At 28.9% G+C, this 17745-nt stretch overlaps 1 protein-coding gene across 1 annotated transcript in view; it reads left to right on the top strand.

Annotated features, from left to right (window-relative positions):
- The window catches only part of LOC136968694 (PR domain zinc finger protein 15-like), a 43112-nt gene that overhangs the window by 13734 nt on the left and 11633 nt on the right, over window positions 1-17745 (top strand). Inside the window, exons 8-14 of the mRNA XM_067262702.1 lie at window positions 1611-2078; window positions 5364-5579; window positions 6017-6161; window positions 8832-9367; window positions 10919-11170; window positions 14096-14311; window positions 15473-15651. Coding sequence (XP_067118803.1) covers window positions 1611-2078; window positions 5364-5579; window positions 6017-6161; window positions 8832-9367; window positions 10919-11170; window positions 14096-14311; window positions 15473-15651 — 2012 coding nt within the window. The remainder of the gene's footprint in view (window positions 1-1610; window positions 2079-5363; window positions 5580-6016; window positions 6162-8831; window positions 9368-10918; window positions 11171-14095; window positions 14312-15472; window positions 15652-17745) is intronic.

The following is a 17745-nucleotide window of genomic DNA, read 5'->3' on the forward strand; positions in this document are numbered from 1 at the left end:
AAGCAATTAAAAATAAGGACTATTTAACGAAACTAAAAATTTTAATTGAAAATCTCCAATCCTATTAACTTTCAGTTTCCAATGTACATGTCAACTGTCTTTAACTAATCAGTCAGCATTTTTACAGTACATAAAGCACCAACTACAATAGAAAGTGCAATTTTTGAGTTGGAGTGAATATCATTGGTGTGTCATATTCTTTCATTGCCAACAACAACAGCAACAACAACATTGACATTATAAGTATTGTAGTCTATTTTAAACACCCCCTGGTCATATGGCTTGTGTGGCTTCCTGGAAACATTGTGTTTTCTATTAAACAATATACAGTAGAGCGTCGATAACTGGAACCAATTGGGGACTGGGGTCGTTCTAAGTAGTGATTTGTTCCAATTTCTGATTATGTACGAAAAAATATATTAACCTGTCTGATGTTCAAATTTTTCTTTGTTGCATATCGCTTCCTGTTGAATTTTTCTCCGTTGCGTGTCGCTTCGCGTTGAATTTTCGTCGATTTTAAGCCTAACGAAAATTTTTATAATAATCATCGAGGCTATCGTATCGTTAAAAATTATTTCTGTATTTTGTACAAACAAAATAAATATATTAAAGAATATAAAAAACATGAAAATTATACTTTAGAAGTAAATTTAGTATCAAAAACATTCGATTCAGCACGACACAGTCCGACTGAAAATCATTCCACTTTCCGGCCATTTCAATTACCGACGTTCCAATTAACGACGCTCTACTGTAATTCTTATTGAATTTATGGGACTATGACATGCTTTGTATTACATATTAACTGAATTCATTAACATTGAAATGCCTATCCTCATTCATAGGACTGCAAATCTGCTTTGCATTAATATCAACTTTGCACAGATCAATAACATAATAATAGGGTATAATTAACAAATACAGTCAAAGACTGTATTTGTTAATTATAACAGAGATATTAATTTATTTCTATCAAATTTTATATTGTAAGTATTACATTGCACATATACACACATACATATACACACATACATATACAATGTAAGTTCCTAGTAATAAAAATAATTATAAGTTGATATAATGTGGCATATTTTCTCTTAAAATGTCTACTATTCCATTCATACATTAATAAAGATTTTTAAGTTTTAATTGCATTTAAAAATTACAGTGGGAAAATTTTATTTAACTTAGATTTTTGATAATATTTTTAAGATAATTATAATGGGCAATACTGTATTCAATAATTCTGTAAAATTTAAATTTGACTAGTTTGTATTAATACTTTTTATTGTTTGTTGTCCATAATGTCCTCTTAGCATATGCTGCCTTCCCTTATCCTTGATCAAATATTTTTTTTGTGTGTAATTTGATACATAAAATATTGTTTATATGAAGTATTATTATAAAATGAAGGAGTGAGAAGCTGGAGTTGGACAGCTAAAGACAATTGCACTTTATTATAAAAATAAAGTAGGAGCTTCATCAGTAAATCAGTAAAAATGTTATTTTAGAATTTTTACGTACAAAAATGGAGCAATTAAGAAAATATTTACATTCAATAATTTTTATTAATTAAAATGAATATTTTTTTAACTTTTGCATTATTGCAGGAAACTACAAATGAAGAAACAAATATTAACGATATATATATTAAAAACTTGGGTGCAAGAGAGTTAGGAATTACAAAAGAACAACAAAAGTGGACATGTTCTCAATGTAATTCAGAATTTTTTGACTGTATAGAATTTGCTAGACATTTACAAAATCATTATAAGCCAACAAGCAATAAAAGAGGTAGGAAAAGAGCAGAAGAAAAATTATTACTGAAAGAAAGACACTTTATGAAAAGAAAAACAATGATTAAAAATTCAAAACCTAATGAAAAACAATCTGAACTTAGAAGTGAAAATGAAACATCAGAAAATAACGAGCAAGAAACTGTTAACAATACGGAAAATAATACTCCGAAGGATAATTTAGAAAATGAAACGAATGAAATGGAACAGGAATCTGTTCATTCATTACAAGGTGATAGTGGAATTGATGTAGATATGGAGAAAGAATTACCAGAAGTCCAGGTAATTAACCATATTTTTTTATAATCTTAACCCATTTTTGTTATAGAAATATTTTAATTTCTTTTCACTTAGCATTCAAAACTTTCAGTTAATCTTCAGAGAGATCATTTTTATTCTAAATATTTTAATTTAAAATTTTCATTTTGTTTGTTTATCTCATGTATTTTTGTTTTATTCATCTGCAGCATTTCTTTATTCTTAATAACAGACGAATAAAAAAGAACATACAAGATAAGTAAACAAAAAGAAAATTTAAGTTTAAAATATGGAATTAAAATAAAGAAATTTGAAATATTTAAGCAGAAGCAATGGCTTTGAAGATGGATCATGAGACTTAGTGTTAAGTAAAGAAATTTTTAATATCGAAAATACTGTCTAAAACAGAAGTAAATCAAAAATAGAATAGTTGGTGTAATAATTGTTGTTGAAAAAAGAATATATTATTATATAATTCTCTAAATCATTACAATTATTTAGCAAAATATATTTTTCAAATCTAAGATATTTTAGATTTTAGTTACATTCTTGATAATTTAGATTATGTGTTATAATATCACTTCAAAATTCCCAATCAACATCCTAAAGCCTAACTAAAAAAAACTATAAAATATATAAGTAACAAACTATTGTGTTGGAATATAAAAATGCTTAAAGTATTGCATCTTAATCACCAAACAAATTAAGAACAATATTACTTTCCTGGCTGTTATACAGAGGGAAAGTATGGTGATCCAGCAAAAAATGATTCCCCCAGATTTTTACATTTTTGGACTTAGGACACCTTGAAATATCAAGAAATGCAAAAAAATTTTTGGGGTAATTTCTAATGTATGGATGTTAGTGTGTGTGTGGGGAGCACAATTTTGTTCACCCTCTTTGAAGCTTAATAACTTCTGTGCTTTTTGTCAAAAATTTTTGAAATTTTGCAGGGAGGTTTGTTTATTAGGGGACAGGGTTTAAGGTGGGAAAAAATTTTCAGCAGAATTTTGTAGCAGAATTTTAGAAACTAGCTGTCATTTCTCATCCATGAGGATGCCCAGAACAATACACAATACATTATTGTTTATTCTCACAGATACTGTACATTATCACAGTGTACCGCACTACCAATATAACTATAAATCTATTGTTACAGCCTACAAGTATCATACGTTACTGAACAATTTTTCTTGGTTTTGATTCATACTAGGCAACAAATGCCGAATGAAAATCAAATTCCCATCTTGGGGCCATTTACAGAAATGTTTAAAACAGACTACATAAGACAGAAGTAAGGTATTAGTCTTAGTGGAGGTTATCCTTTGGAAACTTTCCACATACGTTTATTGAAAAAGTCTGCCATTGTGATTTAGTTGTCTAAATTGTTGCATGTATTTTTAATAGTTATTATGTTTACTTATAATGATAAAGTGTTGCTGAAAAAAGTATTTAAGGTGTTTAAGCTAAATTAGTATCACCCTATACGGAAGTGCTTTTTTAATGATGAAACAACTTTCCCATTGTAACTTAACCATTAAAGTTTTTATGATTCACAAATGATATTGTAATACATTAAATTTTCAAATGCATTTTGCATGATTCTAAGTAAAAATAATTGTTCGTGCTAAATTTACTGCCATTTTGAGTTTTAAAGATTGATTTTTCAAGATGAATCAGTCTAGTCTTGTTTGATTCTTCTTTTCCTTGAATAAGTACATGCAATTGTACATTTAGGAAAACTCGACTCAAGTGAATGAATTTAAAACTTGGTTAACTCATGATGATGATATTTGTTCAGCTCGTTGCATCATTTGCTGAACCTCACATAGTGTTAAATATGATGGAATTACAGCATTTACAAGGCATGCCGATTACATGAAGCATTAAAAAAGAAGTACATCTTCTCATTACCTTCTCCCTACCTCAGTTGTTGCGTCAACCAATGAAACAGCCAAAGATGGTGGGCGACCTTAGATGACCCAAAAGATGTTTTAACTAGTGACGATGGGATGTTTTAAGATGCTTTAACCACTTGGAAAATGTTAGTTTTTTTTAGTGAAACGTGCCAAGAAAGTTGTCGTTAAATCTAAATTCTTGTAGCATTTTAGCAAAAAACTAGCAACAGCTTAAACCCTGAGGTGACTGATACTATTAAATTTTGGTGGTTAAAGGACAAGGGGGTGAGGAGATAATGGGGATCGTGTGTATCTCCAGTAAGGTCAGACTTAATGATGATTTTACTCATTATTAGCATTTACAATTTTTTTTATAAAACCCATCCCTACCCTCAAAATTAAGGTTTTTGCCATTTTATAATAATTAAAAAATATAGAAAGTTTTTAAATTAAATATGATAACAGCTGGCATCACCAAAATTTTAAATGATGCCGAGAAAGTTGAGCAACCCATTTAACAAACATTTTTGTTATATACAGTTACATTTATAGTCTGAATGTTGTACCGTAAACATTACATTTAAAATCTAGTATGGTAAATAATATACAACAATAAAGAAATCTGTTAGAAAAAGAAGAGATTTAAAAAATTAAAATATATTTTTTATATTTACAGCCGTTACGCTTTCTTAATTCTTGTATAGTTCCGCAATTCTACAAGTTGTAAGAGGGGTCTTTTTTTTTTGTATCTGTTACAGTTTTAGCTAGATTTAATATATGGCCTAGTCGGGTCCGAGACATTTTGGTGCAGATGAAATTAAAACACAGCAGTTATGGCATGATCATTTTGACTGCTATGACACTCTAAACTACCAGGTTTAGTGGTTTTTCTGTCTTGTTGGAATACTATTTACTAATGTTGAATTTTATACATTTCATATTTTGTGTGATTCATACAAGTTCAAATTGAATAAATCTGTACAGTCATGCTGAAGCCATGTGGCTTGACCATTGATGATGTATTCATATACTAACCACGTTCCAAAAGTTTTAGTTGCCAGATGATGTGAGGAGCAAGACACACGAAAACCGAATCGAATCACCTATAAAAATTTATGGGGTGAATTGACTCAAATTTGATCTCCCGTGACTGTATTCGCCAACAAAGAGTCGCGAGTCAAAGTTTAAGTTAACTAATAGGAACTTGTTTACTTAAAATGAACCGAATGCCAATTGATTGATTTTGACTTCAACTCTCTGAAAATACAACCATTATAGAAGCAGATTGACATCTTTACTACTTCAGTCATCTAGCCAGCATGATTTGTCTATTATATCATCAAGAATATATGTATATTTTAAAATTAATTTGATGGCTCTCAAAAAATAAATAAACTATCACTTTTATTAGATTTCTCCCGAAGATGAAACGTCTATTCCCGGAACGGTTACTTGCGCTACTCAAACTTATAGTAACAAGGGAAGGAAACGGAAAAGCGAAATGGCAACCACTGACGATACGACTTTCAAAGATAAGAAATATCAATTCGTATCCAGAAATATTTCTCAGTCGGCGTCTAGAAAATATAACCTCAGAAGAACCAGAAAAGCATTAGTTTTAAGTGATGTAAGTATAACTAAATCTTTTAATAAAAAATTTAATTACAATAAAAGTCCATGGTGAAAATTTACTTAAAAATATTCATAATTTAAGTTAGACATAAATAATAATTTGGTGTCATTTTAATAAATCTTTCTCATATAGAAATATAGTTTTACATAGAGAAGAGCCTATAAAATCAACTCATACAGTTTTTATTCCTACAGTCCTGAAGGACTTGCTGAGAAGATGCCAAATTATTTTTGTTTTTCTTCAAATTACAAACGTTTTTAAGAAAATTTAATTATTTAAAGTACATTTTTACTAAATTAAAATTAATATTTTTATATTTTGAATATAATAATAATTAAATAATTTATTTATTCAAAGGTTAAACATATTTAATTAAAATTTTGGAGGATTATATATATAAGATTTATAAGTTTAACAAATTAATAAATTAGGATGAAACTGGTGATAAGGCCTTATCAGAATATGATGACGACGACGACGATGATGATGAATATGATGACGACGACGACGATGACGATGATTATAAGTATTCAGAATCTGAATATGTTCAAGAAGCCGATTCTCAAATTTATAATAGTAAAACAAAATATTTTCATTTCTGTATTTTTTTATTAACTTTTTAAATTTTAAAGTATCATTTATAATTTATTTAGTCATTTCTAATTCCTTCATTAGAAGAGTTTTATAAATGGAAGCATAGATTTAATATTGTAGTGTTATTCAATAATTAGATAATGACACACCAAAGAATTAAGTATTAATCATTAAAAACTGTCTCATAATGTTATCAAGTTCAACAAATTTACAAGATTTTAAGTCATTTTTTGTAAATATTTTGTACTTGATGACCCTGTAAGAGTTTTTATTTATACTCTATAATTAATTGCCCATTGTTACATAATATATAAAATTTTTATTTTAATTAACCCTTTCCATGCTGGCGATCTACAGCAAATAATTGAATGGATTCGTCATGCGGTGCATTTTTTGCAGTTTTTGGATAATTTTTAAATTGCGATATTCCGCTTCAAAATCACGCTATGTTTAATCTGTTTTTTGTGTTTGATTAAGAACATATCACAGTTTAATAGAATTTTAATAGAAGTGTTTAATTTTTAGTTTAATAGAAATTTAAAATAATAATAAAATTTGAAGCTTACGAACAAAAGAAAAATAATTAATTTACAGAGAATCGCTAAACTTTGTACATTTGTTAGTTAGATACATCTGTTTTCTTTTAAATAAAAGAAACCGTAGCTCTCTAACTAGAGCAGGGGAGAAGTTATTGCCATTATTTACAGTAAGCAGGGAGAGGAGTCGATTGTTATTGTAAAGCAACATGTTAAAGTTTATCATCATATATTTCTGCTTAAAATAGTGAATATTTGACACTTTTATATTTTTTCAATGCTTTATACAATAATACACTAAAATAAGCGATTAGTTAATTTTTTCCTGCAATTACGCAATATCCGGAAGTAATGAGTTTTTTGGTAAATTTTTCAGATAGACGCTTTTGATAAGAAATCTTCTTGTCTAAATAAAGTCAAATAACATGAAAACTAGTAGAATTACGGCTCTAAAATGATGAATATAGCTATCTTTTAACGTTAGTTTACATTCTGACTTTAATCATGTGGATTGGTTCTTCGGGGGAAAATCCCGACCAAATGGTTTTAAAAAAAAACTCTCATTCGTTGAAGTTGATTCAGTCATAATATAAATTACCAATTAAAGAGTAATAGGCATAGAAACAAAATTTTTAAAGCGAATTAAGAGCAAGAAGATCTTCCATAGATTTACTATAGGGAGGTGGAGTTTCCTGGAAATATTTATTGCTAGATAGTTTTAAAAACATATTTACTAGCCAAAATATTGTAGAATTAGCTAATTTAATGTCTAAGTACATTAAATTAGTTAATTAATGCTAAAAAACGATTTAAAAAACGGATTTATTGCGATCGTTTACATTTTACGTGGAAGGTTGTAGACGGGACTTTTCGCGGCAAATTTTCCTTTCACAAGTCTGTGATTAGTTAAAGTAATGTCAACAAAGACAGAAGATACCCAATAAAATTGTAGGAGTTTCCCATGATTGTTTTCAGTCAACTGTGTAGTTAACTGGAAAGATTTGCTGTAGAATGGTAGGGGGTCCATTTTACCAAAATATTTATGGCCCAGGAATGGTCAGAAAACACTTTTTGGCTTAAACAAAGTCAATCGACGTACAGAAGAGCGAATCAAAGCTAAGATCGCAGGAAAATTGAATATAACGAAAAATAATCGAATTTTTTGATTAATTACGCCTAAAGGCTTATGCCGCATCACGAATTAACGGCAAGTCACGTGACATACACCTAAATGCGTATAACCGCATGGAAAGGGTTAATACGAATGCAAAATGCACATCATGGCAGACCAAATACCACCTTTGCATGAGTCATTCCACAGTGGCTTACAGCCTGAATTAGAATAAGACTTTTAAAATTTTATATAAAGCCAGCACTTGAAGATACGTTTATGAAAGTAAGAAATGGCTTGTCGGGATGTTTCCGATTTACCAGTGGATCTGTACGCCAGCAGAACCATCTACCTTATAGTTTATATCTGCCACTTTGTGGCTACTCTATTTCTGAAAGTCAAGGAACTGCTTCGAGGATGGCATTTCCAGGATGGAGACGAGAGAGCTTCTGTCCATAGAGAGCATATTGAAAGTAAATTTGAAAGCCAGTGGCACGATTGAAGTAATTTTGGAGGATAAAATGCTGTGTAGAATATGGTGGGGAGTAAGAGACATGATGAAAAGCAATTTATGCACATCTAAAAACTTTCAATTCGCACACAAAGAATGAAAATTCGTATTTATATAACAGACATTTTCACTTAATACACATATATTATTTATTATAATAAATAATAGATTTAGAACAGTAATAATTAATTAAATTCTTAACTTGTGCTGAGTTTCTTTTATAATTCTTTTTGGAGGCATTAAGAGGTCAATTTTTTCACTCATGTTGTGGGTTTCTAGCTTCTTCAAAGCAGCAAGCTGACATTTTTATTACCTTTAGTCATGTTATCTCATTGTACATTTAATTCATTTATTTACAAAAGACCAAGACAATATTCACAACTTTAATTTTATTGATTAATGAATATTTCTTTTTAACTAATAAATTTTAATGAAGAACTTAAACATTTAACTTACTCACATATTTTATGTATTTAAAATTTTTTATATTTCAGAAGATACTTCTCAAACTGTGGATTCGGTTGTCAAAGATGTCTTGGATATTCAAGAAAACGATCAATCTTCGCAATTAAATTCAAATGAAATGAATAGTTTGACTGAAAATTCACAAATACAGACTGATGAGGAATCTGAAAATGTGCTAGGCGAATGCAAAACATCTAAAGAAAATGAAGATAAGTTAAGACAAATTTCATTATTACAGAACAAATTTTCTTCTAAGAGAACAGGATTATACAATTGTGATTTGTGCGGGAAAGGATTTAATAAAACTCTGTATCTTTTTCGGCACATCAGAAAACACACGGGAGAATTCACCTGTCAAAGATGTCATAAAGTTTTTGCTAGGAAGGAAAATATGATAAAACATAACTGCCCAGCAATGATAAATTCGCAGGGTGATGGGAACTTTGAATTTTCTTGTAATTATTGTAAAAAGTCATTTTATACGGAGAAACTTTTAGCGAAACATAAGATCAAACATACTGGAGAATTCACCTGTTCCGATTGTAAAAAGAGTTATTCTACTAAGGTTAGTATATTTTATATATTAGAAAGAAAATATTTTTAAAAATAATTTTTAAAAAATCTTCTTAAAAAATTAAAAGTTTAAAGGTTAAGACAAATTAGATAACCATTGCTTTTTTTTTATATAGCTATAATTGCATTTTATCAGAGACAAAACAATACTAAGGTTTACAAAACATTAGCATTTATTACTATGCATTTCAGATGCAAATTTTTGTTTCTTTTGCACCCCTCTTCAGGTAATACAGATCTAAATTAGGGGAAAACATATAGATAGATCAAAACAATACAACATTTAAATGATTCACATTGTACAAACTAACCTCTTATGCTAAACACAAACCGATCTGTTTTACCAACCCTCGAGGCATCATTTTACCAGCCTTTGTCTGTTTTTGTGCTATTTTAACCTCACCATATCCGTCCATACATCATCCATCTCCATTCCATTATTTAGATTAATAGTGCTATGTGCACTTACAATCGCAAAATGTTCCTTGAGTCTGCGTAAATACATATCTTTTTCTTTGTGAATTATTTTAACATTATTCTTATTAATTAGACAACCATATTTATTACAATGAAAATTGCCCATGGCAATTGGTTATTTTTTAAGTGAATCACTGTTTCATGTTATCTTACTCTATCCCTGAGTTGTTTTCCTGTTTCACCTATGTAAATTACTGGCTTTTTACGTGTACATTTTAACTCTTATACCAGTATTATTTCATCTAGTTTTTCTTTATTTTTAATTTTATTAATATTAACATTATTTTTGATTTTATTTTTTAGTTTGGCTGCTAGTACAATTCCATATTTTTTGAACATATTTTTATATGAAATGCATAGTAATAAATGCTAATGTTTTGTAAACCTTAAGCTTAGTTCAGACTGAACGTGATTTGCTGGCGAAAGCGAATAAAACGTCAGATCTAACATCGTTTCTGGCAAATTTTACCATTTCGTGAATCACTTTGAAGTTTGGAACTGTTGGGCTTTTTCACTAGCAAAAAAATTTTGCCACCAATCGTATTCCCACTATTTGTCACGTGGTTGTTGTTGTTTTCAAGATGGCTACAGAAACTTTCTCACGCAATAGAGTAAATTACGGACCTTTTATATTTCTCTCACCCAGCATCGTTTTCTTTTCGATGTATCTTTCTTTCTCAATAAATAAACAAACGTGGTTAACGACGGAACATCAGAAGCGGCCATATTGTTTTTCGAGATGACATTTTCTCTCACTTGCAAATGATTGGCTCCTTAAAATTCGCAATCACTTTTCACCTTTTGGTTGTATGGGTCAATTTCGCTAAGCGAATAAAACTTGCTTTTCGCTTTTATCATTCGCTTTTGCTATTCACACAGTGTGAACTAAGCTTTAGTATTGTTTTGTCTCTGATAAAATGTGTCTTAACGTTTAAAGTTTTAATTTTTTAAGAAGATTTTTTTTACTTTTTTAAAATATAATTTTAAAAAAAATCATCATAAATATATATTTTTTACTTATACAAAGAAAATTTTATTGTTTGTTTATTATAACTGATTATTTTAGGATATATTAATGAACCATGTTTGTGCTATGAAGCCATCTACTGAACAGTTTAATTGTAGCATCTGTAACAAAAGTTTTACTAAAGAAACATATTTATTAAAGCATCTTCCTGTACATACTGGTCAGCATTCTTGTCCCATTTGTGGAAAGTGGTTAAGATCTGTGGAATCGCTTACCAATCATATGAGAATGTGTGGCCAGGTTAAAGAAATTGAAGTTAATGGTCAAGCAAAATGTCCTAATTGTCAAGAGGTAATTGTTTTATCTTACGAAAATATATATTTAAGTATTATTTAAACTTTTCTACAGCTCTAAAATAACATTTTAAAAGAGGTAAAATTTTATGACGGTTGGTTTAAAAAAGTGCAGTATATCTAACTTTCTGTTAACAAAATTGTTTGCTGTTCTGTTGAAGATAACATTTTAAACTGTAAAATATATCTTTATTAGTAATTTAAGCAAATTATTCATGAAAAAATACATGTTATTTGAAGACAAACATAAAAATAACTTTAACCTTCTTATTATGTCTCTAAAAATATATATATATATATTCAAGTAATAGGAGTTTAAACAGTTCATCATCCTGGATTTTTATTGTTACACATTATTTATGTTAATATATACATTTTAGCATTAAAATGTATAAAAAATGATCTTCATAAATTTGTAATAATTGGTGAAATTTCCAGAAATATCATCAAATTCTCGAAACAAAAATGATTTTCATAGTTTATCCCCTTTAATTTTAGAATATTTTTTCCTCTTATTTTACAATAAAATTAATTTATTACACATTTTAAGGGTTGCGAAATTATTATCGTATATCATGTGTAGCATTTTTGTCTCATATTACTAGGACATCGTGTAACTTTGACATATTGTGATAGAATTGAGACAGCCAAAAGGAAAGAATCAATCCTTGCACCTGTTAGGCACAGAAGAGGCAATCCTTGTACAGTGCATGGATGCGGACAGGTGAACTTTGCACTTGCCACCACAAAAGAGGCTATCCTTGTACCTGCAGGCCACATGAGAGACAATCCTTGCACTGGCTAGGTATGGAGAAATGATTCAAGAACAAAGCGATCGATAGCGATTGCTTTGTTGTAGCGTTTTGTTCATTTTTTTCACCTATTTTCTGTTAGATGCATGTAATACTGTTTTCATTTTTGACTCTTAGGCCTAAATTTCTTCAGGTGTGCTCATTGCATCAGAAAGCATGGACACTGTCACTGTAATACATTTGTATATCAAAAACGAAGTCATGGACTCCTATTTTTACTTTCCTGCTCTGTTTTAGATAACAGAGGGAATGTATGGCAATCGGCCAAAAAATTACCACTAAGATTGTTATATTTTTGGACTTAGGGGACCTTGAAATGTTGAGAAATCCAGAAACATTCAGAGCTTTTTTTCTACGGATTTTCATGTGTGCATGTTTGTGTGTGGCATAATTGTTTACCCTCTTTGAAGGTTAGTAACTCCTGTGCTTTTGAAATTTTCTGAAATTTTGCAGGAAGGTTGTGTATTAGAAAGATTTGTGCTATTAAATTTTGGTGGTTTAGGTCGACGGGGTGGGGAGATAAAGGGTGGTCTTGTGTCACATCTCGAGTAGGCTCGGACTTAATGACAATTTTACTTGTTATCTAATTAAGCTTTTTGCCATTTTAAAATAATTAAAAATGCTTTTTTAACAATGTTAAAAAAAATGTTTAAAATGTTTAAAAATGTTAAATGTTTTTAAACAGTTTTTTTAATGACATATTGTAACAGCTGCACCACCAGAATTTTAAATGTTGCCAGGAAAGTTGAGCTATTCGTTGCTGGATTTTTTACATTTAAGTGGACCCACATTACATTTCTGGATTCGTCTCAATTAATGGAAAATAGCAAAGTTTTATCAAAATTGATCCATTAAATTTTGAGAACGAACTTGATTTTATAAGCCCATACAAGACGTGCTAGTGACCATGAAACATCACACAACATCGTTTTGTTGTGTGTGCTTGTGAAACGACCTTATATCTTGAAAACAAAGTCATGGATCTTCCTTTTTTATTGCATTTTTGGATTCCGCATTGCAATTAATGGAAAATGGCAAAGTTTAATCAAAATCGATCAAACAGATTTTGAGAATGAACACAATTCTGTAAGCCTCGTAGAAGAAGCTTCGTTAATGCTCTGTTTCAATTAGGCAAAATATAAAAACTTCTGTTGGATAAGGTAAAGATAATTTTATCTCGCACGAATGCTTATTTGTGAATATATAGTTGAACTAGCAAATGAGCCCGGCATTGCTTGGGCAAACGATTTGGATGATTTGGTAAATATTGTACATTTGGAAATTTAGTTATTACTATCAATGGTAATCTTCGACAACCATAGCAATATTTATATAACACATATCCCTTATTGCTGAGAATCATTTTACTGCTTCAAATGAACGTTTTCAACCTGATCAATTCTACAGAATGTTTGCAATCGTTATATAATTGAACCAATATGCAATATCAAATTCGAATTTAAAATGGTTTGAACATTTGGTTAAAAAATTGAAATATATAAAAATATTTATAACAATGTCTGAAATGTTATCAATTTAATACACCTAAGTACTCGATGAAGATTAAACTTAGTTAAAAACAAAAAATTGCATCTAAAATAGTACAGTAGAAGCCATTCTTCAGGTTAAACCTTAATCCTTTCCCTCTCCCCCGCAGGGGAGAATTTCAAAAAATCCCTTCTTAGTGTGCATTTTCATGATGTACCCTAACTATGTACCAAATTTTACCTCTTTAGGTTCAGCGGTTTGCTCTGGGTGATGACAAATCTTCATCTACAAACACTGGTGTCACCTACTGTTACAGGGATTCAGATTCAAGTTAAGGTTAGATTCTCCGAAACTTTCACAGATGGTTTGTCTCAGATAGGTCAGAGTCAGACCCTATTCCTCATAACCTGACAGGCAATATCTAACACACATTTGACCAAACATAAATTGGCATTTAGCTGAATTCATTGTGGATATGAAGAAAGTGTTTTTTAGTGCCCACAAATTAGGAAGAATTGATAATTTATTATACAATTTTTTAATCACTTTAATTAAGAAATCACACACATACATGTGTACGAATAATATATGTATATATTAATGTTTAATGTTGTTCTTAACAGGTGTTTACAGATATAATAGAGTTCAGACGTCATCAGTATGAACATACACATATTCATGCTTGTGAAACGTGTGGAGCACGATTTCGGAATAGGGTTTCCTTAGGTCTTCATGTGTGCCAGGGCAAAGATCTGAATTGCGATATGTGCAATAAAGTTTTTACTAATCATGCAAATTTACAGCGACACAAGTTCATTCACGGAGAACCAATCTATAAGGTAATCTTATGTTATTTAATGTAATATATTTGTTATAAATTAAGCATAAATTTTGTCAATGGATTGAAACATGTGAGTTATACATTTATATAACAAATTAACCTGAATATAAGTTATAAGATAAGAAACACTATAAGATTTATTAGTCTATCTCTCTGCAGTTTCTCGAGATTAATAATCATAATAATTTGGAAACTGCGGGATTCACATGATTTGAATTCCATTTTGGATCAGTGTTTTCTTCTACAGTCCTAAATCAAATTATTTCTAATTATTAAATTTAATAAATGCTACCTTCCAAGTTACAGTAATAATCAATAAAAGTGGTAAAATTAAAACCTTGTAATTCTGGAAATGTTTGTCTTATAATATGTGCATTAATTAATAATTTCAGATAGGACTGTATATAATCACTTGCAATTTTAATTTTGACTTTAAATATAAATTTAAAATAATTAGTCTCGAGCCAAAATTGCAACTTTAAAACGTGAAACATTTGCATTAACTAGGAAGCCAAAAAATCTTACAAATGATAAATATGTGAATTATAAATCATATTTATGTTGGAAAAATTAATATTAGATTCTTTAAGCTCCTATTTAATATTCTAAATTGTATCTTGTCTTTGTATATTTATATAATACACAACTTTACATTACATAATCATTCTCCAGAAGTGCAAGCAAATGTATAATTATTATCCATGTGAAAAAATCCTCTCTTTTATCTTTTTTTTTTTTATCAGTTTACTTATTTAAACTTTAAAAAGAAATTCCAGAAAAAGAAGTTATAATGATAAAAGAAGGACGACGTAGTCAAATATTTTATCACCTTTCCTCTGAAAGAATTGCCAAATATTTTCCTCTATTCTGTTAAACATTTCTTACAAACATTTAGACATTTTGAAACATCTAAATACATGATTTAGAAATGATTTGATATTACTAACAAGATATTAAACTCTTCGAGAAGAGTTTCTCATATGCCATTTACATGTAGAAGGAACCGACACGTCGAAAGATTTGTTTTATTACTTAATTATACAAAGTTGGGTAGTTAATTTAATTATACAAAGTAAATTGAATGTAATTAAGTGAAAAATCTTTACTTATCTGTAAACAGTTTTAAAAAGAAAGATTTTTCTATTATTTCTGTTTGAAGTGTTCCAAATGTGGAAAAGGATTTCATCGGAAGGATTCTCTCTTAAAACATCCGTGCGAAAGAGCCAAAAATAATAATTCTGTTCTCGAAAAGAAAAAGAAGTCCGGAAATTTGATGCCATTGATCTGTGAAATTTGTGGATCGATGTTTTCTTGTACCAGCAGCTTAAACGTTCACAAGTAAGAAAATTTAATTATGGAAATGTATTTGATGGTAATTATTATCATTATCATATTAACAAATATATTTATGTTTAATTTTCATTAAATTATAGAAAAAAAGAGACAATAACAATAGGTCAATGGATCCTAATTAAATATGTCTTATCTACAAGGCATAAATTTAAAAAATTATATAGTAATATAAATCATAACAAATATTTCATTTTATTAATACTTTGTGATAAATATATAATGGTGGTTAATATATTGAATTATTTAAAAAGTAGTTTTACAGTAGAGGGTCTAAATAATGATTTATTTGTATGCTTTATTCATTCTTTCTATCCTGTGGACACTAGTCCACAGGATAGAAAGGTGCTTTTCGTGTCTATCAACGATTTGGTCATGTAATGAAAAGTGGGATCTGCCATTTCTGAATCAAAATATCCATAAAAATTGAGGATTTTACACACGTTTATTTTCAGAGTTTCGGAGTTTTTAAAGCCTTGGCCATCCAATATGTAAATTATGCTTAAAATAAATTCTGCCAAGCACTAAGTGCACACAGAAAGACTTTATTGCAATTGATAGAATTCATTTCAGTGCAATTTATAGTATGTAGTAGATTATTTTATTCAAGTTTTAAATACGTAAAGTTCAATTATTCAAGAATGAAATATATATGTTACAGTAAAAACTAGTTTCAACTAGTTAAAACCCGTTTTTAGTGAAAACGCGTTTTCACTAAAAACGGGTTTTTACTGTTACATATATAAACCATAAATTCTAGTTAAAGTGCAGTCTCATAAAAGACAAGCCTTACTAAAACTGACTATTGCAAACATTCATATTTAAAGCAAAATTGAAACATACACTTTGACAAATGAAAAACAAAATTTGTACATTTATATAAATTACTGTGCAAAACTTTTTTTACACTTGAAATTTCTCTACATTATATTCCACATGCAGAAATGAAGTGTAAAATGATTGATATACAATGCAGCAATTGTAGTATGATTGATAACATTTTGGCACTTAAAATCATTATATGCTATATACGCTAAATCAAGCTAAACTGCTGTAAAAAACCGCAGATAATCGCCACGAAAACCTTTTAGCAGCAAGAAAATTAACCAATATACTGATTTAATGCAAACATTTTCAGTCATTTTAAATGACCATCATCAGAAAACTGAAAAGCTATTCATTTTATTATTATTAATTATAACTTTTTTTTTAAATTTTGAATATTTTTCTTGATTTTATCATTATAATATTCCAAAAAAATGTATAAAATTACTTGGATTTCCAAGCTGAAGAAGAAATATGTTATTAAACAATTTTGAGTTTTTCTTATCAATGGATTTAAGCTTTAAATTATTATAGTTTATAACCGAAATGGATTTTAAATGGCTTAAAAACTTACTATTAAGCTATGTTTTTTAAGACTTTAAATGTAGCACATTGTATATGATTAATTGATCTTTTCCTTATTTAGATTACTAGCCTGTATAGATTATCCAAATTTCTAAATTTACATTGTGAGAAATGCATATTAAAATATAATTTCATACAGACTGCAGAAAAGAAGATTTATTTAAATATATATTTGCATTATATTACTCGCTTAAACCGCATTTTCACACAAAAATCAGTTATTCTTTCATCTATGTAGCAAAGTCAAAAACAAGGTTTCTTTTATTCGGTTGTAAATAAGTTAAAAATTAAAAACACGGAACAGATAACATATTCAATCTGTTTTTTGACTCAGTCACCTTGTATGTTGAGGCTTACATCATAGATATAGATCGAGGAATTAAAACTCTGATAAATAATGCATTCTTTTAACATTCCCTTGTATATTTTAGAGACTATTTCTGAATTATTTTGTGACTAGAAGCATCAAATTCTGAATATGTTTTCTAATGTTAAAGAATAAATGTATGAAGTTAATTTTCTTTGAAACTTTACATATCTTTACTCCTAATATTGATATAAATACAAGAATCTCGAGTGAATTTAAATGATTGCTTTCTGATTTCATTAAGAGAGTGTATCGTATATTTATTTATCCGTAATTTAATAAAGTAAATAGAAAAGTTAAAATTT

Source organism: Centruroides vittatus, unplaced genomic scaffold (assembly GCF_030686945.1).
Source record: "Centruroides vittatus isolate TY-2023 unplaced genomic scaffold, ASM3068694v2 contig_1506, whole genome shotgun sequence".
Taxonomy (NCBI): Eukaryota; Metazoa; Arthropoda; class Arachnida; order Scorpiones; family Buthidae; genus Centruroides; species Centruroides vittatus.